The sequence below is a fragment of the Larimichthys crocea genome, chromosome X, assembly GCF_000972845.2.
Source record: "Larimichthys crocea isolate SSNF chromosome X, L_crocea_2.0, whole genome shotgun sequence".
Classification (NCBI taxonomy): Eukaryota; Metazoa; Chordata; class Actinopteri; family Sciaenidae; genus Larimichthys; species Larimichthys crocea.
This window is the reverse complement of record NC_040020.1, coordinates 21,851,313-21,879,247: the sequence shown is the minus strand read 5'-3', so window position 1 is coordinate 21,879,247 and position 27,935 is coordinate 21,851,313. Positions and strand designations below refer to the sequence as shown.

Below are 27,935 nucleotides of genomic sequence, written 5' to 3'. Positions count from 1 at the left end.
GTGTCAAATAATAAACTGATTGTAAAACAGCAGCAAAAACAGAGATTTTTCGAGTTGTAAGTTTGGAATTACATATTTTTGTGCCGCACTGAGATCCTGAGTGGCTCGTATTTGTTTTTGAGTGACAGAAAATAATGACTGAACTATAACAACTCAAACTTTATTTATACAGCACAAACATAACAAGCCCTCGGTGGCCTCACCATTGATGATCTACCACATTCAATGCTTCATTCCTCAAAAATCCCTCCGGAATCCATTATGTTGTCTTCCATTGTTCTGTCAGGTTGGTGGGTAGAGGAGTGAAAGCCTTCTTGCCCAGACTAACAATAGAAAACACAGAAAAAGTCATTAATTTGCTGTTCTGTCTGCAGGTGAAAAATTCTGACAGCTGAGCCGCAGATAAATATTGATTGAAATATTGTTGTTGACAAGGTGTATTAATGTGGAGATATTTACCGATGACCTCCAAAACAGACCTAAAAATGCACAGATGACACACACTTATCAGGATTGTTTAGGTTTAAAAAAAATATATGCCCCAGATTGTTTGAGTAAAAACAGCTTAAAGTTCTGCAATATTCCAATCAACAGACGCAATAACAAATCAGCACTCGCTTATCAGACATCACCTAATCAGGCTAATCGTCAACAAGATTTAACAACATGGATTCCCCTGCGGCAAACTGTGTGTCATTGTACCAGTTAATCTTCCCTCCTATCACACCTTTTCATGCAGCATAGAGACGTATAATTGTCCTTGTTGTTATTGTTGAAGATTGATTGCACATTAGTCTCATTTAATTTGAATTTAAACACATCTTTTGAAGAATCCCCATGCAGCAGATGAGTTCTGTTTGAGCAGCGAACTGGCCACTCTGTGACAATATGGGCGGGAAAACTGTTGGAACAGAATAATACTCTTTGCATAAACAAACAAGGCAACAAACCAAACAGAAAACCGACGAACAAAGGAGAGAAGGGCATATTTGTTCAGAACTTGGAATAATCTGTGTGCCTGGTTCTGTGTGATATGTGTTGATCCACAAGACTAGCACATTTGTTTGTGTTTGTCTTCTCATTTGCATTGAAATATGTGTGTTTTTGTCCCTAAAGAACATCTGAGGACATCATTAAATGTTGAAAGGCGTAGACATAAATAAAACATTAGTGTTTCATGTTGCCTCAGTTTGTAAACTTTCTGGGAGATTTCTCATCATAGCACACATCTTAATTACACCCATATACAAGCCACTTGGGTACTTCTCCTCCATGAGGATGGAACACAGAGAGGATGGACGTTTAAGTCACAGAAATGTTTACCAGTACTTCATTTGCATTACATGCATGCGGAAAAGGAGCTGCAAGGAACTAGGAACTTCTACAAAGAATTCATTGTTATTAGTCGTTCCTCCCAGAATTTGAAATAAAATATAATGTAATATGCAACACTGGGTGAATTAAAAATTAATTATAAAATTAAATTAATTCAGCGAAGTTATTTATTACTTTATATAAATTACTATCATATTAATTGCGTTCTCTAAAACGTAGTTGTACAATACTATACCCTCAACAATTAGAAATGGCACCACAACAATCATTTCTACACACAGCCTCAAACTAGTCAATAGCAGCTGTGAGTTAAAGCCATGTGTACTTTAAAAAACTGTTTCATTGGTGTTTAAACTGTTTCTTTGTTGATCTTTATCAAAGCCAGGTCACATAGGAGCCATTTTTTGTATTCATTTTTCTAAACTTTTAAGAGAAAAAGAAAGATTATAAAACATAAAAAGTTTCTTCAAAGCACCAAAAGTGCTGCATTTGTGACTTAAAGAACTCTTTTCTGCATTCACTACCCAGAGGAACCCTAAATAGGGTGCAAATGCAAATAACTACAAAAATCCAGCCTTGGAACATAAACAAATGGTGTATGCTTTACTCCCTATGTCTAGAGATTGGTGGTAATATCCAATAACTAGTCTAAAAGAGTGTAGTGTTTCTTGGTGTTCATCAAACCCATTTCCCATAAGCCAAATTGTATTAGGAGACAGTCCAACATGACAGTACAGTACAGACTTTTTTTTTTTTGGCAGAAGAGATTACAGCTAAAAAAGTTGCTAATTTGACTTGTATGTATTTACATGGTAGATGGACTGTACTTATATAGTGTCTTTCTAGTCTTGACCACTCAAAGCACTTTTACACTATATATCTCATTCACCCATTCACACACATTTATACACTGATGGCATTAGCTGCCATGCAAGGTGCCAATTGCTCATCAGTTTTTAGGAGCTAACCATTCATACACATTCACACTTTAGAGGAGAGCACTGTGGGTATTATAGTGAACAAATTTTGATGACAGAAATATGTGTGCTCCCCTCCTGGTAGTTTTTCATAGGCTGTTCGTTAGCCGATGAATAACTGTTAATTGTTTAACTTTGTTTAAATCTCAAAGGGTTCAACTTCTAATTGCAAGTGCTGTGGATGCCAATTTGTCTCACACCATGTCTACACAGGAGGTGTGGCGTGAGCAGCATGTTAGCAGAGCAGCAGCAGAGGCCACAGCATTCTGTATTTGTCTACACAGGATGCATTCAGAAAATATGCTCTGGGTCGTGTTTACGCTCATACAGCACAAACCGGATTGATTAAAATAGAAGCATATCTATTCTGTGAGATGGATGACTGGAGCTCAAACTCCTCCTGTGTGGACATGCTGTTAGAATATGGATATTAAACCCCAGGAACACTTTTTTTTCTTAAAGGGGAATAAAAAAAATATAGATTGATCTAGTGGAACGGAGAACTTCAGGCATGAACTCAATGCATTTGTCAGTGCTAATAGTGTGTGAACTCTGTGGTGCATCAACGATCACACAATTGAACAGAACTTGTGGCTCAGTCTCATGATTCCCGAGAATCATTCTGAATTCTGAATTAAGAAATTTGACATTCATTTCATTCAAAGGAATTTAAAGGTCTAGCTTGGTAGGATTTAGCAGTCTCTAGTTGAGAGTGCGACCAACTGAATACCCCTTGCCTCACCATACCATTACAAGCCATATACCCTATCTAAAGCCAGCATTTGGTTTGTCTATTCTGGACAGAAAACATGGTGGAAGATGACCTGCTCCTTCTGCAGATATAAAAGGCTCATTCTGATAACAATTCTTATTTTCTGCTGATGAGAACAACTTAATATTATATTCCATTTCTGCTAATAGATCCCCCTAAATCTTACATTAAAATGCTACAGTCCTACCCCTGTATCCCACTGGGCATGGCTCTGTGATATCACGGCATCATGGTTTTGGTCTGTTCTCCACACAGCTTCATTTCCCCACATTTCAGAAGGGGAGTATTTTGCCCAACAGACTTTGTTAACTTGCTCAGATTTGATCATCTTCCCCTGGTTTATGTGTTTCTGCCACAGGTAAGTAGGTGTGTGCTACTTCACTTTCATCTCACATTCATTGTAGCATTACATGCTATAAATTGTGCTCCTGTCCACAGTTAAATTGGTTCACATTAAAGCCCCAGTGTGAGATTTGATTCCAATCCCACTATTTTGTGAAGTTCTGGTTCTAGTTCCCTGAGTGGGCTATGAGGACCTCCAGGGCACCTTGAGGCTGTTCCAGGAAGTTCCAAGAATAGTTTAATTTTCTTAGAAACCATTACAGGCAAACAGTCTGAAATGACTAAAGATTCACAGCTGGAGTTCCTCAGGACAAATCTTGTTCATTTTATCAAATGAGGTTCTGCTGTTGCCATTTGAATGAACTCTGGAAACTCTCTAATCATCAAGGTGACCAATTTGAAATCCACAAAAGTCGTATCTGACATCATGTCTATCTTTGGCACTTTCATTTACACCCAGCCTTACAGTGCAATTTGTACTCTATTGTTCATGTACATTTCTCAGACAGAGCTTCAAAATGAGGTATCACCTCAGATCTACTTGTTGGAATATTAACATGAAAACTCCTTTGGGGGATGACATGAAATCCAATTTCTTGTGTATATGGCTCATTTGAATATAAATCAAAGGATGGCATGTTGACATCTGCTTCTTGAGCATCATCCATTGTGCTATGACAATCGTCCCACCAAAAATCAACAATTCAATTTATTTTTTTAATGAGAATATATGGTCACAAACATAACAACGCGCAACCCACAACTGCCACAATTTTTTCAATCAAACATCTACACAACCCTGTGAAAATGCAAACCAGATCTCCTCACAAATTAACTATAATTTCCTTCCTGAAAATGTCAGGCAGGTTCAGTGTCAGTACAGGGCTAGAGAGGGGTTGAGGCACAGATAGAGTTTGACACTAACTGTGCAGCTCACAGTGTTTCTTCCACAGAGCTGTCCTGCCTATTAGCCATATGTCTCCCAGAGTCCTGATGCTGTGAGGGCTTGACAAGCCCGCTGCAGAACCTCAAATTAACTTAATTTGGGTTTGGATGTCATCCTCCACAAAGCCGCCTCAGTTTTTCTTTGTCCTAACCTCTGACTGCTACTCCTCTTGATGCCGGCTCGGTCCGGGAACATAGCCTGGAAGGACTGCAGGCTTTAATAAGGGAGTGGATCGGCCCGAGCAGGGGCTTTTTAATTAGCAGCCACTTTCCCGCTCAGTGGTCTCCTCCATTTCCATAGCAAGAAATTATTTACGGATGCTTTTGTTAGGCTGCCCATTATTGTTTGGATGGCACAAATGATGTGGCGTGGTACTCGGCATGATGCAAAATTGACACAGAGGTCCACAGTAATGGTGTGTTTGAGTGCAGCTTTGTGCTTCTATTAGGTACTTATTTGTTTTTTAACACAAGTTGAGAGAAGACAGATTTATTGTACATTCAGTGTATTTATATATAGGCTTAGGTTTTTAATGTCAGCAGGGAGTTACCATTTTAAAGAAAGCCCAGCAAGAAAGCACACAAATCTTCATTTTGTTCACTTAAGGGAAATGCTTCCCATGAATATATTGGTGCTCGACACTCAATCTCAAAGCTTTACCTGGCCAGATTTACCTGATTTACTGTTTGGATTCTTTGTTTCTGATATCAGTCCCACTGTGGGCCGTTAATAAAAGACTTTTCCATATGTTCCACTGCCAGCACCAAGGGACCGGACCACTCCAGCCCCTCAGCATCTACTTTATGGAAAGTGACATTCCCTGTGTACAAAAACATTTGTGTGCTGGGACCAATTACACCCAGGAGCCACAAATATTTTTTCAGCATCTGCACACAAATATATGCATCACGAATACTTAACATAAAGCTATGAAAATGGATTACCCCACACTTTCTTACATGCAGAGAACAATCTCAACCCACAAAAAAGGGGTTTAGCTTCAAGCGAACTTCCTTTTAAAATTTCAATCCAAAGGCGGTCTTTGGTTCTATCAGTCGGATATATATCCTCAAGTCTAAATACAACACAATACTTACAGAGAGCAACCCCACCCTTGGGACTGGGATTCTTTGAACATTTTTACATAACAGAGCTTTTATTGATTTTTGTTTTGAACTAGAGGGAAGAGTTTGAATAGGAAGTGCTAATATTTTAATCCTGCATTCCCAGGACGGAGAAAAACTCAGTGAAGAGAAAAACACAAACAAACAATATTGTGTTTCTTTCAGGAAAAAAAGAAAGTTGCCCATAAAGAGTTATCCATAAAGAAGCCCCACCTGCACATCTGAACTGTATGTGGAGTCTTGCACTTTCCACTGTTCACTCTGTCAAGGTCTCAATAGGTTATTCTTGACTTTGACATGTAGCTGACAAGTGATCAATTGTTCCACTTAGAGAAGTTTATGGAAAAGTCTGCCAAACAAATCACCATCTTGTGATGAATGAGAAATTGACTGGAAGTTTGCAAACATGCGCTCGTATTGATTTTCACATGAAGGGTGAATTATTTCTCCCACATCTCTTGTTGAGTCTGAAATTTGATATGGAGTCGTTTTTGCTTTCTGCACTCTAATTCATAGGAGCAGCCAGAAACCTTTTATACGGGAGCGATACCCTTTGCCACAGGTCACTCAAACAGTAATGCGTTCTCTTAGATTAGCCTGTCAGGTACAATGTAATTGACTGGGGAGATTGAAATGAAGATATCACAGTGCTTTATTGATTCGCATGTGAAGAGGGTCACATGTACCAAAGTTTATCAGCACCTTGACAGACAGCCTTGGAATGGAGACTTTTTATAAAACCCTCTGTGGACAAGGGGGAAGGATTAAAGGGTCGCACACAGTCAATTGTTTTCAAGTTGCAGCCTATCGCCATACTAATTCTTTGTTGAAAATAACATCAAACTAAAATCAGACAGTTCTCAACTTAAATGAGATGTTTAGAAGGTAGATTGTTTAGCGAGTTATCATGCCAGCGTTTGCTTATTAGCATTAAACACAAACACAACTCATTGTAGGAATTTAGTCAGAAATTAAAGTACTGGACAAATAGGGATCACATAATTTTAAGGGATCACAAAAGTTACAACTCTTCCCAGGAGGGTTCAGGTTAGGGTTTCACTAAAAAACAAAGACCTGAACATCAAGATGGCAGAATGGGTAAAGTCAGGGGACCACCAATAGGCTTCATTGTCTGGCAGTCCTGTCTCCTAGAAATTCTGTTTATATACGATGAATTTGCGAGAGCAAACATGTTTTGATGGAAATGTAATGCCAACTGAATTCTGTTTTTCTGTTAACTGTTCTGTTTACATGATAATGGGCGGTAAGATGGTGAAGTGGTGAACTGTTGCCTCACCGCAAGAAGGTTACTGGTTCGAATCTCGGCTGGTGCACATATAGGCTCAAGCCCCACAGTGACCCTGAAGAGTATAAGCCATTACAGATAGTGAATGGATAACATAATGATATGTTGTTAATGAACATACCTGGCAAGTTGCACAAATGTTGATACTGAAAGTGTCAGTAAAATGTTCACTGTTCACTTCACTTCCCAACAATCTGGTTATTGGGTACACCATTATCCACCCCACCCGCCTCCTTACAACTACAGCATCTTGCAAATATGTAGTCTTTCATCTTGGTTTTTAGTTATCTCTTGGAGGCTGGGTTGTCTCTGGGGACAGTGAAAATTTCAGAACAATCTGTCCAGTAGCTGTTGAAATATTTCAGCCTGGATAAAAATATGAAATCAACTGACTGACCAACCAACATTACCAGCATATCATCCCAAGAGCATAGCTAAAACAGTACCCTTTTACATTTTCAAATGCTATATTGTTATCATTCTGTGATGAAGAGTTCACTTCTGTTCTGGTTAGACATTTCACACATTTCCTAGACTACCCTTCAGCAGACCTCAGATAAATGAAGGAGCAGGCAGTGGGAAATAGCAGAGCCAGTATTTTTCCCAGTAAACAACACATGAGAGTCATTCCCTACTCAATTATTGAAGCTACTGTTAGAGAACAATGGTCCACTATGATGGATTTTACCTCGTGTGATGATGGAACATCATTGTAAAAGAGTGGATTCCTGGAAACCTGATGTTTACTCTTTTTTTTTTATCATTTTCTGCTGTAACCCTGCATTTAACTGGTGGAAAATACCTTTGGTCTTTATTGTATGTGATTGGTTAGAGATTAGAATACTGCTCGGGCACAGAACAACAAAAGGAAAATGTATAGATATTGACCAGTATGTTGTTTCTTTCTTTGTGTACACATATTCAAAAAAGCAGTTTTTTCATTGTCGAATGTGCATTGCCAGTCTAAGCTTTGGTATGTTCATTTGTGTGGTTTGTGGTTTTTCTGTGCTGGTGCTCATTGGCTGACAACACAAGACTTGGCTGTGCCGGGCATCTCTCAGGTGTGAATTCTGTATAAACGCAGAGTTTGTGGACCTGAAAAAAACAGCTTGCAGCACGCTGGGTGAACCCTTCCCTGGATAAATAGAGGCTCTGAAATGTGTGAGAAAGGTCACACACATCTCAGGGGAAAGCAAAGGAGTGTTTCATTCATATTTTCTGTGTTCTCTGAAGGTCATGTGTATATACAGTATAAGGTCATGCACATCGGGCCGGGTTAGAGGTGAACTCGGTATAACTAGCCAGTGTGGAAAGATGCACAGCGTGACCTTGTCAGTCCCAAGATGCTACCTTAGCAAAGATAATTAAACTGCCGTGATTCAGCTTCAGTTATTGCTTCAGCTTTATATCGGATTATTCACACTCTTTTTAATGGCTTTCTGTGAACATCTGAAGCATTTTGGCATACAGCTTCAAGAAATAAAAAAAAATACTACTATGTATGTGGTTTATATTTCACTTTTCTTTCTTTAAACTCAGATCAGATCTTCCTCATTCTTTATTCACATTTGCGGCACAGACAGACCTATTCACTCAAGCTGGTTTCCAACAAAAACTGGCAAAAAAAAAACCCTCATGTGGCTGTCACTGAGCGATAAATGCGTCTTTTGAAAAGGTCAAGCTGGGTTTTTTGTTTTTTTTTAGCGCCAGCTGCCCTTGTTGGTCTTTGACAATGCCTGTTTCTTTCAAAAGCTCCTTCTAAATCCTGTTAAGAGAAAGACAAATAAAAGTAAAATTTGACGCTCATGGTATGTGACAGCTTTACTTCAGTGTTTAGGCTGAAAAGATAACCCCATTCATCTGCTTTTACTGTACATGCATATTTTACTTTCTTGTAAATCATTAGCTCAGTCGGTGGCCTTTATTTATGGCAGCAGAAACCTTTCTGTAATGACAGCAAATGTGTGGAGCATAAGTATAAAAGAATAATTGCTGCCGTGCCTGTGCACAATGCTTAAGCATCATCCTGCAGTGGAAAAATGATCACCTGGGTGGAAAAACGTTGCACTGTAATTCATGCATTGTGTTTATCTATGCTGTCTGTATCTCCATATAGGTTTCAAACAATGCATACGCTCAGCAGGATTTTCTCCCTCCATTTGGCCTTCCATCAGTACTAAGGCTTAAATTATATTTTCCATGTCCATAACGTCTGCGAAGGACCCTCACACAGCTCAAAACTTATGACTATACTGATGTGCCATCTGAACATGTAAGGACATGTTGAGAAATATAATCTCTATAAACAGATTTCAGCCCTGAAAGTCTTTTGGGTTCTGTTTGTAGTCTGAGTGGTATTAACCTGTCATGTTTGAATGGCTTTTGGTTTGCAACACTCTTGGACTTTGGAAAACATTGGCTGGAATGTAGTCTCAGAACACAATGACTAGCTGACCATGATTTAGCTTTTTATTATCTTAGCTAGAGTTATCTGCATTCATGTACAAATATCTGTTTGTACAGATTAGCAAAAATGTGTCTTGCTTGTCATTCTTGCACATAAATTTGCTAATCAGCAAAGGAAGTCTTGGCACGGAAATTCTCTTTTTCTTTATATCTAATATATATATATGGTCTAGTTAAATCTGAAAATATGTCTGTTTGTAAAACATTTTATTGTGGACGAGGCAAACAGAGCAAATTCAAATACATTCAGGGATGCCTGTAAGTAAAATTGTGATAATAACTTTCTGTCAACTGCAACTTTCTCTGAAATAACATTTTAAATCAATACACCTGCACAAAAAATACAAGTGTTGTCATATTTTTTATTTTGTTGGAGACTTCATGATCATAAAAATAATGACATTTTAAAGCAGAAACATTGGGCTTAGTTAAAGGGTATCATTTATGACTCTCCATTATATCACTACAATTTATTCTGTTGTCTGACAGGTGAAATGGAAATATGTGTAAAAATATGTAAAAGAAAATAACTAAATCGATGAGTTCAGCTCTATCAAAAAACGCAGCAGGAGAGCTGGAGGGGAAGGGAGCTGACTAAAAGAGCACGAAGAGATTTAGCGGTTGTCCTATTGATGGGTGTTTCAGTGCAGACATTGACTTTCATGAAAACTATCTGAAAGTGTGAACTCAGAGTCTCAGATAACCAGAACCCAACCTTTGATTCATTCCCCCTGGGAGTTCTAATCGCACAACTGAGGCTTCTACCTTCCAAACTCTGCACAAATATCAGTATGGATATGGACGCAAGGTCCTCGGCTAATTAAATCTGTAATCACTTTGTACTATAAAAACACAAAAGGGGAGGTTGAGACTGGTGAGAGGGTTGGCTGGTGGTTTGAAATGAGGGCCAGTGGACTGTTATTTAATAAAGACAGCTAATTGGGTCAGAGATCGTTATCAACATAAAGCATTAAGATAGGTTACTGCAGTCCTGCAGGATGAAAGTTTTCCTGAAGGGAGCACGGAGAACAATGGCGAGAGAGACAGAGATAGGAGGAGGCTGGAGAGAACAACAAGATAGAGTTGTCAAGGGTACAACGCGCAGGTGTTTTATTTTGTCTGTGGGGTGTGAAGTCATGTGGTTATGATAGGGAAAGGTAGTAGCACTGAAGAGAGATCCAGACTGAGAGTGCATCCTTATGGACGACAAGCAAGCTGAAGTCCATGAACACTTATCATGTCTTTTTACATCAACTGGAGGGCTCATTCTGCCCTCTAGTGGAAAAATTGAGTAACTACTTTTAATTCAACATCCCTGTCCTCAATTGAATTAAATTAAATTAAACTAAATTAAAGGAAAGAAAAGGAGTACACTGAACATCCTCACCCTACCCCAAAGGTTTCCTTGACCTTCATATTTTTCTGTACTCGCAGGCCTTTACATCAAGGGTAACCTAACATACCAATGAGGGAGCATCCACACAAAATAACAGCCGCAGACTACTAACTGTAAGTTTAAATTGTTGGAGTTTAGTCAGATCTTCTCCCCTCCCTTCTCCCCTCCCGCTATTTTTGAGCTTTCAATCAGATCTTATGATTCCCAGTGGATACAGTTTGCTCACAAAGTGAGTATTGGCTGCAGAGCAATTTGTTTTTGTATCCAGCCCCATCTTTTAGAATACAGTTCAGTGGTTTGTAGTTAAATGCCAGATCATCTCATCCTGGTATGCTCTCTCTTCTTCTATATCACTGACTGTCTGTAAATATATACATACAATAAATGCTGCATATAACTTTCCATCCAGATCCAACCTTATTGTTGCACGCTCTGAAAAATCTGTGATCCAATTCTTATCCATCATAACACAGTCCTTCATGCAAGAAAAAGGCTTCTTCTCTTTGTCCTCATTTAGAGTGCGAGTGTGTGCGAGTTTGACTATTGCTTTCGTCGTCCTGCGTTTTCCTGCATGTTCTACATATTCCAAAGGAAAACGCCTGGGCAGGTTTGTGAGCATTCCTGCGTGCATGAATTGTGATTTTATGTTTGATATCATATGTTTAGTTGTATAAGAACAGATCTGGTGTTCTGTCTGAATTATTTTACACATACTACATCTGTTTTTCTTCATCCTTTGTATCTTGTCACTGTCTATTGGAAATATTATAAGTTACTGCTCTATTTGGTTGCTCCACTTGTTCACTGTCACAAGTCTACCTTTCATTTTCTGTCTTTTTCTGTATCTTGCTGGTTGATGTGTTTTTCTCTCCACCCTTAAAACATCCACTGGGAACTGCACTGCAGGGTTTCTTCAACCAAACTTTCATTACACCAGCTCATTTTGACCAGCTCATTTCACCTCGAACAAAAGAGGCGCGGTGGGAGACTAATCACGGAAATCTGTTGTACTGGACTCTTGTTCTACTGGTTTCGACTGAGTACCTCCATACACTCTTAGTGAGCAAACAAGACCACAATGGATTAGTGATATTCCGCTTACCTGGCACCACATGCTGATTTCACTGATTAGCGGTGAACTTGATGTAGCTTTTGGTTTCTATGAAACCTAGCAATTATGTTTGTTCAAATTTACATTTAAAATGTTCAGTGTGTAAAATTTAGGCGGCTCTAATTACAGAATATGTCAGAAATTGAATATAATATAAATAAGTATGTTTACTACACTGGCTCCAGGTAGGGCCTGCATGTTTTTACATGTTTTGTGCCCAGCATAATTTCTCTTCTCATGCTAAGGAGATGCTGAGAAGACTAAATTTCACTTGGTAACACCACTCCTACAAAGATGGATTAAATATAAAGTATTATGTTTAGATGAATCCATAATGCCATTTTATTTGTTTCTTATTATCCTTTTGTTGGATGTTTTCTTGGCAACAGTGCAGCAGGAAAGGATAAGAGGTGGAGAGTTGATTAGCTGGAAGTGCCAAGGAGACTTTGAGGGTGTCTAAGGTGATGGAGGCCCCCAATTATATTCCTGGCTACATGGGGAAAAGGAGGTCATGACCTTTGCCCTTATCAGCAGACTGAGTGATGTGCTCCAGTTTGCCCTTGGCCTTGACTGATTCAGCTCCAAACCTGGCAGTTGTGGATGAAGTAAAAAATAAGTCAGAACTGTTCAAGACTGGACTGTGACTGGAAGTGCACAGTAGATTTTCTTCAGCAGCTACATCAGCACAGAGGTGGCAGGGTGGATGAGCAGAGGGTGATGTGTTTAAGCCTCCTGATGACTACTCCATCCATCAGAAGTACACTAGCATGAAGAATGTGTGTACATCACATTGATTAAATAAAAAATCTGCATACAAAATAAATAAAGGGGTCTCTAGTGTCACTTGCAGCCATTGGCAAACTGAACTCTTCTTCACATTAATTTCTCAAAAATAAACATGATTTAAGTTTGTTGTGTTGGCTTATTACTGTGCTACATGTTATGGCCTTTTGTGGCACTAAGTCCTTCTGAATAAGTTCATAACTTGCAAAAGTTTGTGTTGTTTGGTCAATTATTCTTTAAAAAAAATAAAATCTTCCAGGTGTATTGGATTATTTCACCTATTTCAATACATATCCACCTGTTTCAAGAACTTTCATTGTAGTTTTTCTGCAGTGATTAATTGTTTTGTTTCACGATGCTGCATGCTAATAGTCATAAAAAAGGAAAATTTTAAAATATACAAAATACAGTATATTTTTTGCTGAATATTGTGATCTGCTTCTGTTTAAGGGATGTAAAATACAAACACTGACTTCAGGAAATGCACTTATGGCGGACATTAAATCTGTATAAATGTCACTTACACAAAGTATACAGACAATGAGAATACACACCTATAGGAACAGTTCTCTTAGAAGTTCTCCTAGCGATTTATTTTTATATATATTTATATATATATATATTTATATTTACTTTATACATTTTATTGTACTGCCAATAGTTCCAAGACTAAAATATAAGCTGGCCTAAAAATTGCTATGACCCACTATCTGAATTGACCCCCTGCCTGAACACTAACACACACACAAGCAATAGAAAAACCATAGAGTGTTTTTTAATGACAGAAGGCGTCTATGATCAAGTTTGAACTATCTAAAAATAAAACAAAGGTGAAATTAAGTGAAATGTTTCTGTATTATGGCCAAATGGGAGTATATACTTTGAAAAAAACAAACAAACAAAAAAAATACAGGACTGTAACCATTGTTGGAACTTCTGATGCCTCTGATGTAAAATTCTTTGAAGGGGATATACTGTGCCCAGTAAAATCACCAAATGTCATTATTTTATTATTATTATTATTATTATTTTCCATTATTATTTGGTTATTATTATTAATATTATTATTATCATCATACATTTCATTATTTATTTCATTATCATAAAATCATGAAAATAAATAATATTGTGCAGAAGCAAAATGAAAATTAGATGTGTATAATGCTCATTTATAGGACATATCTTGCAACACATTTATGTAATAAATGTAAGGGTGTTTTTCTATACATTATGAATCCGTTATTATTATCTATTGGTCACACATATTCTGTCTTTTCAATGAAAAAATAAAAACTTATCTAATTCCTTTATCTCCATTAAATCGAGCAGATAATTTAACGTCTTCTCCTGCACTGCAGATGTTAAATTGTGTGTCAATCAACTAAAGGGGGCGGTCTCTTTTGTGCTAAGAAGCCTCTCATTGGGTAATATACGTTACTGGAAACGCCTTAATAACATATCATTCTTGTGATTGGCCAGGTTTCACATAGCAACAAACTACGTGACCAATGCAAATTGGTGACATTCTGTTCCCCCCATCGGGCTTTTCTGCTCTAGCAGCTAGCTAACGCAAACAAGCCAGGCGGCGAGCAGGGGGATTGATGTGTGTGTTTGTGCGGTCATCTTTCTGCTTCTAGCTCTCCTGATAACCGTCGCACAACTCGCTTTTCTTTTACAACTGTCTTATTTCTTCTTTGGTAGTCACACAACAATATAAAACTGAAGTTGCTTTGGTAAAGGTAAGGTAGAATTTTTCTCCCTTGCAAAAAAAAAAAAAAAAACCGCACCGGCTCATCCAAAATGGCTTCTTGCTAGCTAGCGAGCTAAGATACTAACGTATAACATCAGTCTGCTGAAGCTAGCTGTAGCATGTTAGCTCCGGAGCCGGCAGATAGCAGCCTAGCTACCCGATGGCTCAGCTGATTTATATGCAAGTAGAAAATGGCGTCGTCGCCTAGCTACTCTTAACTATCAGTAACAGGAAAATAGTGTTAACGTGTTGTTCGGGTGCTGTTAAAAAGGACTGAGTGCTCCGTTGCACTGGAGTCGGGGCAGGGTCATGTCAAAACTGGCCCTTAAACCCTCCTGTGTGCTCTCAGCCATGATGGGATGGCGACACAAGCACGGACGGTTGGAAACATTAGCGGCCAAGGCACGCTGCCCTGCCCCGCTGCTTCACCGCAGAGCGGCGTAACGTTAACGTTAGGCTTGTTTTCCAAGTGGCAAACCAACACAAGGCACCTCGGACAAGATTTCAGTGCAACTATAAACATTTCTCTCCATGAAAGCTTACGCAGCCGTCTGTACAAATCAGTCAGCGCTGCAACAAAACGACGAGCGAACTTATTATTAAACATATTAATAATGTCGTGACGTAGCTAACGTATGGATTTAGCAACCTAGCCGGCTAATTAGTTAACGTTAGCCCGTTAGCTGACGCACCTTTTGCCTTGTTGTGGCGAAGCAACGGCGGGGCACAGATTTGTGGCGTTTAATGTCCTCGAAACAAACACCCCTATCAACACCCAACGTATACATATGCAGTGTGTAACATATGGCGTTTATAATTTGTTACAAATGGTCATATCTGCTTTCATAATTAGCTCGGTTTTCCGTTGGTGGCTAGGCCAACAAAGACAGTTTATCCAGCTAAGTTGGCTAACTGACGCTGTCCTCAGAGAAGTCATATTTTCCTGACAGATATCAAGCTAAGACTGCCAATGATGCGTTAAATGAATGTGACTTGTTTTCTCCCATCACGGTCACTAATTGCACTCCTTTTTCTTCCTTCCCTAGCACCGTTTTCCCCATCCCCTCCTATTATTCTTATTCTTTTGAGTATTCTTCATTGTCAAGCCGCCAAAGTGGAGAGTGTGATTGCAGAAGGGGGTGCTTCTCGTTTCAGGTAATAAACCAAAAGCTTGTACAGGAAATGCCAACATAGAAACCCCCCCCCCCCTTTTTTTCCCTCTCCCATGGCTAGCCCTCTGCTAGCATTTTGGGCAGGGACTTCCGGCCTTAAGAACAAAGCAGGATGTGGGAAGGCTCAAAATGGCTGTCAGACACTTCTCTTTGTGAAACCTTTTTTTTTTTTTTTTTTTTTTTGAAAAGGGGGGGTGGGTAGACATAATGAGCCTAAGAGGATTTCTGTCCCATTGGTTGTGTGTTGTTGGTAGCAGCAGCAGCACACACCCAGTCCACAGTATACAGAGTCACTGTAAACAGGATGTCTCACATCTTGGTACTTTAAAAAATGAAATTGAGGCTTCAGATGTTCTGTGATACTGTATGTTGGATGTAAAAAGTCAGCGTGAGGGCTGTTTTATGGTGCACCTCCACACAACGTTCTGCTCTCGTGTGGCGTTTGTCAATTGGCAGATTGGTTGTATTGATCATCGCAGTGTTTCATAATTCCTTTTAATATAGCAGAATCTGCTAAACAAGGCTTAAAGTAATGTTTAGTGTATAAATAAATAGTCCCGGCCCATATGCTTCATTGGAGTGCACTATCAAGTAATGTTGTTGATACTTGGGTATTAGTAGACCGTGACGTCTGTGATCAAACATCCGCAGCAGAGCAGCCAATGTGAAGAATAACTGCTTCTGAAACTGTTACGACTGATCGCTGCATTATCTCTGTCTTTTGATCGTTCAGATTTACAGCTCGGGCTTCTAGGGAAAAGGGAAGGTGTGATCATAAAATGAGTTATTCACAAACTTACTAGGGCCAGTTCTGAAGGTGTGAACTAGAGCAGAGATGTGGCAGTATAAAATGTAGTAGGTGATTAGTTTGAATTCAATTTTTTTGAAAGCTACCAACACTGTTAAAAAAGCAAATAACCCTAGAGCGATTTAAAAAAATAAATCAATTGACTATCAGTCACTCATTGTAAACCACAGACACTCCGTCCCTACAGCACGAAAAGTGTAGCCTTGGTTTTATCTGTGCAAGGCTACATGTAGTCTCTGCTCGACTTTGTTCCATTTACTTGACTGAGTGGTGCATTAATGCCCATGACATCACCTTAAATGTACTGCGTTTAGCATTGATCTTTCTAAACATGTGCATTGTCATTCTCAGAGCTCCATCGCTGCCACATCAACAAGTGATTGTGGCAGTCGAGCATTGTGCAGTGTTTATTCATGAAGCTGCAGGACATGACATTCATATTTTTTTACTTTCCAATGAATCTGTAAAGCTGGCCGTGAATTGGTTTTAGCCTTAAGTAATCTAAATACAGCGCTCAAGTGCAAGGATACACCAAGTTAGAAGTTCGTTTTCTTACTCGTTTAACAAAGACATTTTATATATGTGTATATCTGCTTGATTTCTTATAGATCTGTTTTCTGATTGTGACTTTTTGGGTTTTAAATGTAAATGCATCTAACTTGTAATCCTCTGGGTCTTCAGTGTAGACAAAGTTTGAATGAACAAGTAGTGCAGTTAATCTTGTTTCCTGTGAGGCTCATTCCACCTTGTGCAGGTTTGCATGTACCTAATGTGTTTTTCTTCTTGTTTGCTTCTGCAGTGCTTCTTCGGGGGGAGGAGGTGGTAGGGGTGCACCTCAGCACTATCCCAAGACTGTCGGCAACAGGTTTGTCATTTAGTATTTTTCTAGTGCACAATTAATGCATGATGATTCCGTTATTAGCACGACAGCACCACAGACTTTTGATAGTGCTTTTCAAGAGCAGAAAAATGGACGAGACAAGTTGGTTGGTTAGATGGCTGTATGTTTACATACCCAGGAGTCCTCTAACATGATGTCAGTCAACTGCAGATAGTGCATGCATGTTTACCAACCAGGCAGTCTGTGATCATTTTACAACAGAGTGAAGTGTTTAAAGTCCTAACACTGGCAACAAAGCACTCGCACTCAGGCATTAAAGACAAATATTGTTTTCCATTCTTGTGGCGATTATCTAGCAAACCCTTTTATTTAAAGTAAATAATAAGACAAGGCAAAAGGGGGAGGTTCTTTTCTTAATGCAGCTCTGCTGTTTGAATTGGACCAGTAAGATAGACAGACCTGGCAGTGCAGCATTTTCAGTACAAGTGTGCAGTCACTTGTAAAATAAGTATTGTAAGCGGGTTTGTACTACAACAATAACTGTATTGCAACGGTATTAGTGTATTTGTCCTGTTCCTGCCATGATGTTATTCGATTCTGTGGTACTCAGCCTCTCTTTCTTTCTGTATTTCTGTAGCGAGTTCCTGGGGAAAACCCCAGGGCAAAGCGTTCAGAGATGGGTTCCTTCACGAAGCACTAGACGAGATGTCAACTCCAGCAACGAAAAAGAGCGACACGATGCAATCTTCAGGAAAGTGAGGGGGTAAGGTTCAAGCCCTTCTGCATATCTAAAGAGTTACTTATCCATCCCCAGGGATAAAAAAACAACAAAGACACCAAACAAATCATCCACCCAGACTTAGCCAGAAATACTGTGCATAAGAATTTTGATCTCTTGTGGCTCAGAGATTGTTAGTGCTAAATCTATTTTGGTTGTTATTCCAGGACTTGCTAAATTTATAAAACTCATATGATCAACAGTTGGTGTGGTTTGTCTTCTGGAATGCCAGCATGGTTGTGAAAAATGCCAGTAAATATCTTGTTGGACAAAGGTCACAGATCTTGTAGTCCAGTTGATTCAATAAAAAGAAGAAATAACCTAATTGTAGTGAGAAAATTCCCCTTAATGCTCCATTTGTACAGTTTTCTGTTGAAGCCGTCAGAGACCAGATAAGAATCCAGAACTTCACCTCTGAGGATCAGTAAAGACATGAACTTATCAGGGGTTAAAGGGATAGTTTGGGTGTTGGGGAAATAGGGCTGTATGAGGTACCACAGGGATCCTGGCACAGAAACCGAGCATTGTTTTGCTGTGGACAGGGTAAGCAGAGCCTGACCACCTCTAAACATAAAGACTTTTTCTTTGGAACCAGCTGTAGAATTTCCATAATCCTACGCGCACTCCCAACACCGCTGCGCACTGTATCACCAGAAGATGAACTGCTCGGACAACAAAGTTGTAAGATTCATAGGATGGTTTGTTTTGCGTTTTTCCTGGCTGACCGTTCATTACGTACAGATCATTTGCCCGTTGAATCGCGTTGTTCTGCAGTCATTAAAATGCCATGCGCTTGGCTAAAGGCACTTAAGTCCCGTTCTCCTCAGTGTCAGGTGATGTTTACAAGTACAAAAGATGAAGAGATGAGTTTCCCTCAGGAATGTAGGCTAGCTGGTGGCCACCACAGGAGGCAAACATTGGACTCGTGCCGTTTCCCCTTATTTTATTATATACCAGAAATTAAAAAGGCAAACTTCTCCAGAACTTAAAAAATAACAATAAACAAACATGAAGTCACCCTGTGACAGAATGTTTTGCTCTCAATAAAAACAAAGCCAGTAAAGAATGAGAAAGCTAATGAGGATAATGAGATTAAATCAACAGAGCCTGTAGATTTAAAATCATTAATTGGCTCGGTTGCACTGTGTCACAGCAAATCAAGAGAGGCTGCAGCTTTGTCCAGAAGTGTGAATAAGCACTAGTGAAGAATTAATGGGTATTTTTTGAGAGACTACAACCGAGGGAGCAAGTTTTAAATGAACAAAAAATACTTCTACTTGGTGTTTTTATCAGATCGTGTATTTCACGGGTCTGGCGCTGCTTTGTCTCTGTGACAAATATATTAGATTTCTACATTAAAACCCAATTTTGTTCTTTCAGACACTTTAAATGCCAGAGAAAAGTGATCATGGATGTTGAGAACAGGCTATTGTATAACCCTAAAGTTCAGTTTCTCTACTATGCCTGCAGCTTTATGTAGAACAAAAACAGCTCTGCTTGCAGGTGTAATTCTTTGGTTCAGTAGCAGAAGGTGTAGAACTACAGCTTCATTCAGTTCACTTTAATTGTCACATATAATCATACAGGTACAATATTAACATTAAAAAGAGTAAACTCTGCAGTGTCCTCATTTAGGATCTGAATGGTTTGAGAGTAGAAACTCTTCCTAAACCTCTCTGCGCTGGTCTGGCAGGCCTTCTTCCTGAATTCAGCAGGAGAATAAACAGTTATCTGGGTGACTGGGATCCTTTTAAAAATTGTCCTAGTCTTATTTTTGCAGCACTCTTTGCAGGGCCTTGTTTGGTGCAGTTCCTGTACATGTTTCCTACTACTCTAATACAGGGAACTGTTATGGTACTCTCAGGAGTACAAATTCCTCAGTATTTGAGGGAATACCTCAATTTCTTCAAGTGCCTGGGAAATGGTCTTAGCCTTGCTTTTCGCCCCGCAGAGTCAGTATACTGCACCCAGACCCGGGTCTCGTGTGAATTCTGGTGTCTCAAGGATAATTCATGAAGGCACCCTGCTATTAGTGGGTGAAATGCAGATTGAACAAGTGTCAACAGGGTTTATTTTATCATGGAAGCGGTATAACTTGACGTATCTTCAAAGTCATCGAGTTGTCAGCCTTGGGGTGAATGACGGGCTGTGCAGTAACTTGGTACAGGCAGATGGGGGAGGGAAAGTTTTTAAATGTGAATGGAATTTGTTTGTGCTGAGGTGGTCTTAACGAACTCAGGCGTGTTGCCACGTGCTGCTAAACATATGGCAAAACCTTCTTGATAACATTGTGTCACGACAACATCTTGACTGTATTTAATCATACTTACTTACGTACTGCCACTCCCTTCCCCTCTTTTTTTATTTTTCCAGCATACTCAACAAACTCACGCCTGAGAAGTTTGACAAGCTATGCCTTGAGCTCCTGAACGTGGGCGTAGATTCAAAACTCGTCCTTAAAGGAATCATCTTGCTGGTAAATGAACTATTTGTTTTTTATTCTTCAGTCGTCTGCGAAATTGAGATGTATTCATCCATTCTTGGCAAGCTGCTCTGAATGACTCATACACGTTTTTATGACCTGAGTGGTCACGCTCTGGTTTCTCCCTTTTCTCTTCCTCCTCCTCTTCCCTCACTGTGGTTTAGATTGTAGACAAAGCCCTAGAAGAGCCGAAGTATAGCTCGCTCTATGCTCAGCTATGTCTGCGCTTGGCAGAGGACGCACCAAACTTTGATGGCCCTTCATCTGAGATCCAAACATCCCAAAAGCAGAGCACAGTAAGTGCGGCTGTTCACATTCTGCTGGACTGATTAAATAAATGATTTTATTGTCATTAACACCTCCCTGGAACTTGGTTGTGAAATGATATATATATATATATTTTTTTTTTTAAATGTTCTTATTATTGTAGACCTTCAGAAGACTGCTGATTTCCAAACTTCAAGATGAATTTGAAAACCGCACCAGAAATGTTGAAAGTAAGTTCATGTCATCTGTTTATCTTTATGTAATATATTCAGTATCTTTGTAGCCCATTCCTGGAAGCCTGTCCACTACTAACTTCTGTTCCTCCTTTTCGCTTCAGTCTATGACAAGCATGACAACCCTCTTACTTCTGAAGAGGAGGAGCAGCGTGCCATTGCCAAGATCAAGATGCTTGGCAACATTAAATTCATCGGGGAACTTGGCAAACTCGACCTCATCCATGAATCTATCCTTCATAAGTGCATCAAAACAGTATGTGCACTCGTTTTTTTTTTGTTTTTTTTTTGTCTGTTTGATTTATTTTTTTTGTTGAAGACAGAGTTTCTCATTTTATAAGATTGCAAGAAGAAGAGCTGCAATTGAATCAAATGAAATGCATGCGTTCATGAAAGCAGAATACCTTGTATGACCTGCCGTCTGCCTTCTCTCTATCTTTTCTGAAGCTTCTGGAAAAGAAGAAGAGAGTCCAGCTCAAGGATATGGGGGAGGATCTGGAGTGCCTCTGTCAGATAATGAGGACAGTGGGGCCGAGACTAGACCATGAGAAAGCAAAGGTAACGTCTCCATCCTTTCATGATGGTTGGTAAAAGTAAACCAGACATTTTATATCTTGGGTTAATTTGGTCAGGGGGTTTGTATTGTTGCTCTGTGTGCCATTTTGCACTGCACTTGTGCTTCTGGCCTTGTTCTGAGCAAGGTTAGCCCAAATTTTGTGGGGTTATCCTCCTGAAAATGGACTAAACACAGGGCTAAAAGGTGCCAGTGTCTTTCATCTCATGTTCAGGGCTTAGGTTAACCCGGGATTAATTAGAAAAGGGGTCAAGTTATCCCAGGATCACCTCTTAGCCAGTGTTAAGTATATGCAGTGTAAAAATCCCTTTTGTGGTTTTGTCTGTGTTGGCTGTGTCACCTCAGGTCACGGTTAAGTTCAGCATCTGTCTGGACGCCTCACCCAAAGCCCCACCTGGCTCACAGCCAGTGCTAAATCCTACTGCTGTACTGTATGTATGCGAGTCCTCACACCCCCTCTCCAACCTTTCCCCAGTCTTTAATGGATCAGTACTTTGGCCGTATGCGATCCTTAATGAACAACAAGGAGTTGCCCGCTAGGATCCGCTTCCTGCTGCAAGACACAGTGGAACTGCGAGAAAACAACTGGGTCCCCCGCAAGGCTTTCATCGACAACGGACCAAAGACGATTAACCAGATCCGTCAGGATGCAGTGAAAGTAAGTTCGGTGAAATGATGGTGTTCATTGTTTAGATCACCCACGTTTCAGGGACCCTGCTTGTATCAAGGATGATTAATAGCTAATGTCCAACATCGGAAGCAGAGGTTGAGGCACCCATGTGTGAAAAAGGCTCCATAAATAAACTTGAAATTATAGCCCCTGCACCTTCCACAGACCTACTGTGAGTCAGCAGGACATTGTCCTGACACAGTATGCACAGGATGTAATTAGGTTTCTGGTTTAATTATAATCGTGTAGTCTAAGGTGTGCATCCCTTTAAAAACTTTAAAATGTTCTGGGTTAGATTTTAGCACTTTAGCTACTGGACGGTTTTCTGACACTCTGTTTTCTGTTTTCCTTTTAGGATTTGGGTGTTTTCATCCCAGCACCCATGTCTCAGGGGATGAGGATGGACTTCTTCCTGGAAAGCCCCTTCATGCCCACCAGAGTGAAACTAGACAGGGAAACTCTTGGGGGATTGGCCGACATGTTTGGACAGATGCCAGGTATGGCCCGGGTTCCTCGGTGTCATGACCTTGTGTCCTTCAATTGTTAAATTCTTTTTTATGGCAGCCATTTCATATAATACACTAATACTATGCTTTGTTTTCTCAGGCAGTGGAATTGGAACTGGCCCGGGGGTTATTCAGGACAGGTACTCGCCCACTATGGGACGCCATCGCACCAACCCGCTCTTCAACGGCCACAGTGGCCACATCGCCCCTCAACCACAGTCACAGTTTGACATGGGGCCAAAGTCTTTTGTTAAGTCCAACCAGGTAATCCTCCTTAATCAATGTTAGTCCAGACTAAAAGCGACTGCTGTCTCTTTATAAACCCTGAGATCAGATTTTTTTAAAAAGCAATCCTCTATGACTTTCGACAGGTTCAGAACCAGCATTTCCTCAACCAGAACCAGAACCACACGGCCCAGCAGCAGGTCCAGTCCAAGGACATGCCTCCACGATTCAGCAAGAAAGGACAGCTCAATGCAGATGAGGTAACTGGAACTTGTTGTGAAACTCCATGAAGATGCTGCACAAGGGTCTTGTCACATTAGCATTATTGGCTGCATCATGCAGTTCTACATGCCTGTGTTCAAGTCTTCATGCCCAGTGATTATAAAAAGACGCGTTATTCTGAGGAGCACAACCAGCTGCCAGTCTTTATCTACCCTTCACTCTGTCTTTGATCTCCATCTTTCCTATCCCTCCTACACTCCTTCTCTTCTCTTTCTCAAACTGGTAGCTGGTCCGCTGACTGCGATTATGAGATATGAGGGCATGAATTTAGCTAATATGCAAATATTGAAGGTATCTATATATTTAAAGTTACTAATCTCATCGTATGCTCTGTTTATGACACTCTGGTCCCACAGATAAGCCTCAGGCCTGCTCAGTCATTCCTCCTCAACAAGAACCAGGTGCCCAAGCTCCAGCCCCAAATCCCCACCATGATGCCTCCCAGCGCCCAGCCCCCACGCACTCAGACCCCTCCTCTGGGACAGGTAAGGGACAATCCCTTCTCACAGTTCACCACTGGGTTAGTTAAACAAACATAAGAAGGTAGATCACTGTTAAAGAACACAAAACATGTGAAACAACGATTTCTGTTGTGATTTCTTGGTGGAACCATATCACATGACTGTTTTCTCTCAGCCGCCACAGCTTGGCCTGAAGACCAACCCCCCACCCATTCAAGAGAAACCTCAGAAGACGAACAAGAAACCACCTCCTGCCAGGGAGGAACTGCTTAAAATGACTGTAAGCAGAACAAAGTGCATTTTCACAAATCGGTTCACATTTTACATATTCAGCGATCAGACTGTCCGCAGCTCATTTCTTTCCCATGCTTCAATCCTTCAGGAGGCGATCATGACTGAGTACTTGAACAGTAAGAACCTGACTGAGGCTGTGAGCGGCGTGCGAGAGATGAGAGCTCCCAAGCACTTCCTGCCAGAGATGCTGAGTAAGATCATCGTGTGTTCCCTGGACCGTCCTGATGAGGACAAGGAGCACGCGAGCACTCTGATCCACACACTCCGCACCGAGGGCCTCATCACTGGAGAGAACTTCATGCAGGTATACACTGTTATCACACTCGAACTAGACTGACGAGTAAGCTGCCCTCTGTAAGTCAAGATTGATGGATTAGAGAGGTGTAATGTGTACTGTTGGTGGTCCGTAACAGAAATAAATGGAGGAAACAAAACCATCACACTAGTAAATTTAGACATTTTCTCAAATGACAATGAATTGCCCACAGAGGTTTCTGTTATTAATTATCATTATTCATGCTCTGGCATTTCCCTCCCTCTCATGTGATTCAGGCTTTCCTCAGCGTCCTGGACCAGTGCCCTAAGATCGAGCTGGACGTGCCCCTGGTGAAGTCCTACCTGGCCCAGTTTGCGGCTCGGGCCATCATAGCGGAGCTGGTGAGCGTGGCAGAGCTGGCTCACCCCCTGGAGAACGGCACCCACTTCCCCCTCTTTCTGCTCTGCCTGCAACAGACGGCCAAGCTGAAGGACCGAGAGTGGCTCACCGACCTCTTCCAGCAGAGCAAGGTCAACATGCAGAAGATGCTCCCAGGTACGTCAGCCAGCCTTCAGGCACAAGCATTCCAACGCAGCTGATGTCCCACTTCCCGAAAGCATCCCATTGAGGTGACAGGTGTTACTACGTGACCCGCCCCCTCTCTAAACAACAGACTTGTTCTCTGCAGAAATCGATCAGAACAAAGACCGCATGCTGGAGATCCTGGAGGGGAAGGGCCTGAGCTTCCTGTTCCCGTTGCTGAAGCTGGAGAAGGAGCTGCTGAAGCAGATAAAGGCAGACCCGTCTCCACAGTCCATCTACAAGTGGATTAAAGACAACATCTCTCCCAAGCTTCACACTGACAAAGGCTTTGTCAACATCCTCATGACCAGGTAAATATTTTTTTTTTTAATGAACACAAAGCGTAAAAAGAAATACTAGGCTGAATATTGTCAATGGTTCAACTGTGTGTAATTGACCGTTGTTCTCTGATCTTTTCCCAGTTTCCTCCAGTACATCTCCCAGGAGCTGTGCATGGCGGAGTGTGACGAGCAGCTGGCGGCGCCCTCCAAAGAGCAGCTGGAGCAGGAGAAACAGCTGCTGCTGGCCTTCAAGCCCGTCATGCAGAAGTTCCTGCACGACCATACCGAGCTGCAGGTCAGCGCCCTGTATGCCCTGCAGGTGCACTGCAACGCCAGCGCGTTCCCTAAAGGTACAGCACCCACCCATGTCTTTGTCAACCCACTAGAGCTGGACCAGTAAATTGTTAACTTGCTGCAGATGGATCAGAAATGGTGTCTGTGTCCACAGAGAGCAAATGACTACCAGCTGTTCATCAGTGCTGAGGTACAGGAAACCATGTATGTTTGATTCTTTCCATTAAGGCATGCTGCTGCGCTACTTTGTCAACTTCTACGACATGGAGATCATTGAAGAAGAAGCCTTCCTTGCATGGAAAGAAGACATTACCCAAGAATTCCCTGGAAAAGGAAAAGCTTTATTCCAGGTACAGTAATGACTTCACAGTGGGTTTGTAGTTTTTATTTCAAATAAAACATCTACAGTAATGGGCATGGCCGCTAGGCATTGTACTGCTGTTTGACGGGGGCAACAACAAAACATTTATTTCAATCAGACAACCAGACTTGATTGACAAAAACAATCAATTTACCTGACAGAACATGAGAATTGTTGGTCCTCCGCTGCCTCCATCAATTAGTTTTCTTCTGTTACTGTGCGATTTTAAAGCAGTGGTTCACCAGCTACACCCGTGAGTGAGAAACCTGCTATGACGATGATGGTTTTGATGAGGCTCCGGTCCACTATGGTCCTGACTATGTAGAAGTACTGAGAGTCCTGCATCAAATAACCTGATGATCATTGACAGGTTTTATTTTGTGCAAGACCAACAGGACTTGATGTAATTGTTGACTTTGTTTCCCTCCGTCAGGTCAACCAGTGGCTCACCTGGCTGGAGACGGCAGAGGAGGAGGAGTCGGAGGACGAAGCAGATTGAGAAACTAAGCCGAATCATCACGGTGTAGATGATTCGAAGATCAACCTCATCTTATTACAGTCGCCTTTCCTTTATTAAACTCCATGCTTAATTTAACCACTACCACGTGGCACTCGGCTGCTTCTGTCTCGCAAATATAAACCGAAAGCTTGTACACGTAGGGCCTCATGTGTAACCACCCGTACCGTGACGATAGGCTGAGAAGCATCATTTGACCTGTTGCCTAATGGATGTTTGATTTTGGATCTGTGTCCTGATCAGCTACATGAATTCTGAAGTCTGGAGTGGCTCAACCATGTGTTTGTTTTTTCTTTTTGCTCTGACTCTGAAATTTGTAACTTTTTTTTTTTTTTCACTGAATTGCATGTTTTTCATTTTCACATTACTTTTCCCAGTAGGAAAGTTTATTTAAAAATGTGTAGGATTCCCCCTTAAATAAGACAAATGAAGTGCTCCTCTTTGCTAATACTAGTTAAAAACATAAGATCATTAACTAAAAGCTCTCGTCAGTAATCTGCTTTGTGATCTTCATTAAGCCTGGAATCCCTTCATCACTCCTCATATGTGAGGGAGGGTATTAAAACCACCAGACAGGCTGCGGAGTGACCCCCATATATTGAAAGTCAAAGATGATGTGACATCAGCCTTGGTGTCAAGGAAGTATGATGAATGGCAATGGGGCCACTGAAGTGAGAGCCAAGTATAAGCTGGCAAGACATTTCAAAATGAAATAAGGTGCATGTTTAGTTTTTTTTTTTTTTAAGTTTCTCCCTCATCAGGAGTTTCCCCCCTTATGTCCCTCTTTGTTATCTTTTATTACACGAGTGGTTGCAATACTCAACCTCCAAATGTTACAATATTTTAAAAGTTGTAATCATTGGTGTGCCGCCGTAACGTTTCAAAGTTGCCTGTGTTTCTACCTCTTAGTTAGATGGGCTTTTGTTTGTTTTTGTTCTTTTTTGTGCTGGTGGGATGGTGAAATCTGAGAAGAACTGAGAGCCCAAAGCACACGCTGAAGTATTTTGATTTAGTCCTGGCCTAATTGCACAATAAATATATTGAAGCAGATTTTTTTTTTCCTACAAAGCTTCATGTGGTTTACAAGTATTAATATTTAATGGAAGAAAGGCTTGTTTTTATTAATTGGACAGCTCGGCATCCTCTTTCAGTAATGTACCTGTCAAAAGCTTTTCGTCTCACCCGAAATTTGGAGTGATGTGATTGCGGCCTGTTTATTTTGAATCCTCAACATGAAATATGAAACAAGTGAATTTTAAATGTTTTTTCTTAAATTGGCAAAATGAAAGCAAAGCCTTTAGATAGGTTGTAATCTCCCCTCCCTTTCACTAAAATAAGTCTAACAGCTAATTAAGTAAGAAACATCAAGTTTTATCCAAGAGTTGTGCTCACAAGCCATGTTCATGTGTAAGATCAATGGATTTGGATCATATTGTAAGGTATTCAGAATTATCATGCACCCCTATTGCTTTAATGTCAATAAAATCCAGTACATGAGCACCAAAACCGTTCTTCACCTTTATTTACACTGCTCTTCTTTACATATTTAAATTCTGCATCACACTCTGTTACAGTTTCGCATCTGAGATGACCCCTATCTGCTGAGCAGCTCCACTGAAGCTCCACCTAATCTATAGCTCCCAGATTTCTCTCTTTAATTCAAGCCACCACTTTTTAATAACTCCTGTGGCTTTATAAAGGTTATTAATAAATGTGGCTTACAAAGTTGGATGAAGCCAACAT

At 40.6% G+C, this 27,935-nt stretch overlaps 1 protein-coding gene and 1 non-coding gene across 2 annotated transcripts in view; both read left to right on the top strand.

The window, feature by feature from the left end:
* The window catches only part of eif4g2b (eukaryotic translation initiation factor 4, gamma 2b), a 37,595-nt gene extending 9,897 nt beyond the window's left edge, over nt 1-27,698 (top strand). The window contains exons 2-21 of the mRNA XM_027282621.1: nt 15,355-15,463; nt 17,088-17,153; nt 17,767-17,892; nt 20,281-20,383; nt 20,554-20,685; nt 20,820-20,886; nt 20,994-21,145; nt 21,337-21,447; nt 21,939-22,121; nt 22,489-22,630; nt 22,740-22,903; nt 23,011-23,124; nt 23,503-23,631; nt 23,783-23,887; nt 23,990-24,205; nt 24,454-24,712; nt 24,846-25,050; nt 25,162-25,370; nt 25,543-25,664; nt 26,109-27,698. Coding sequence (XP_027138422.1) covers nt 15,355-15,463; nt 17,088-17,153; nt 17,767-17,892; nt 20,281-20,383; nt 20,554-20,685; nt 20,820-20,886; nt 20,994-21,145; nt 21,337-21,447; nt 21,939-22,121; nt 22,489-22,630; nt 22,740-22,903; nt 23,011-23,124; nt 23,503-23,631; nt 23,783-23,887; nt 23,990-24,205; nt 24,454-24,712; nt 24,846-25,050; nt 25,162-25,370; nt 25,543-25,664; nt 26,109-26,174 — 2,780 coding nt within the window. The 3' untranslated portion in view covers nt 26,175-27,698. The remainder of the gene's footprint in view (nt 1-15,354; nt 15,464-17,087; nt 17,154-17,766; nt 17,893-20,280; nt 20,384-20,553; nt 20,686-20,819; nt 20,887-20,993; nt 21,146-21,336; nt 21,448-21,938; nt 22,122-22,488; nt 22,631-22,739; nt 22,904-23,010; nt 23,125-23,502; nt 23,632-23,782; nt 23,888-23,989; nt 24,206-24,453; nt 24,713-24,845; nt 25,051-25,161; nt 25,371-25,542; nt 25,665-26,108) is intronic.
* LOC113746757 (small nucleolar RNA SNORD97) lies at nt 23,233-23,409 on the top strand. The gene has a single exon (XR_003463110.1). It is a non-coding gene; the product is annotated as a small nucleolar RNA SNORD97 (small nucleolar RNA).
* Nucleotides 27,699-27,935: the final 237 nt, after the last annotated feature.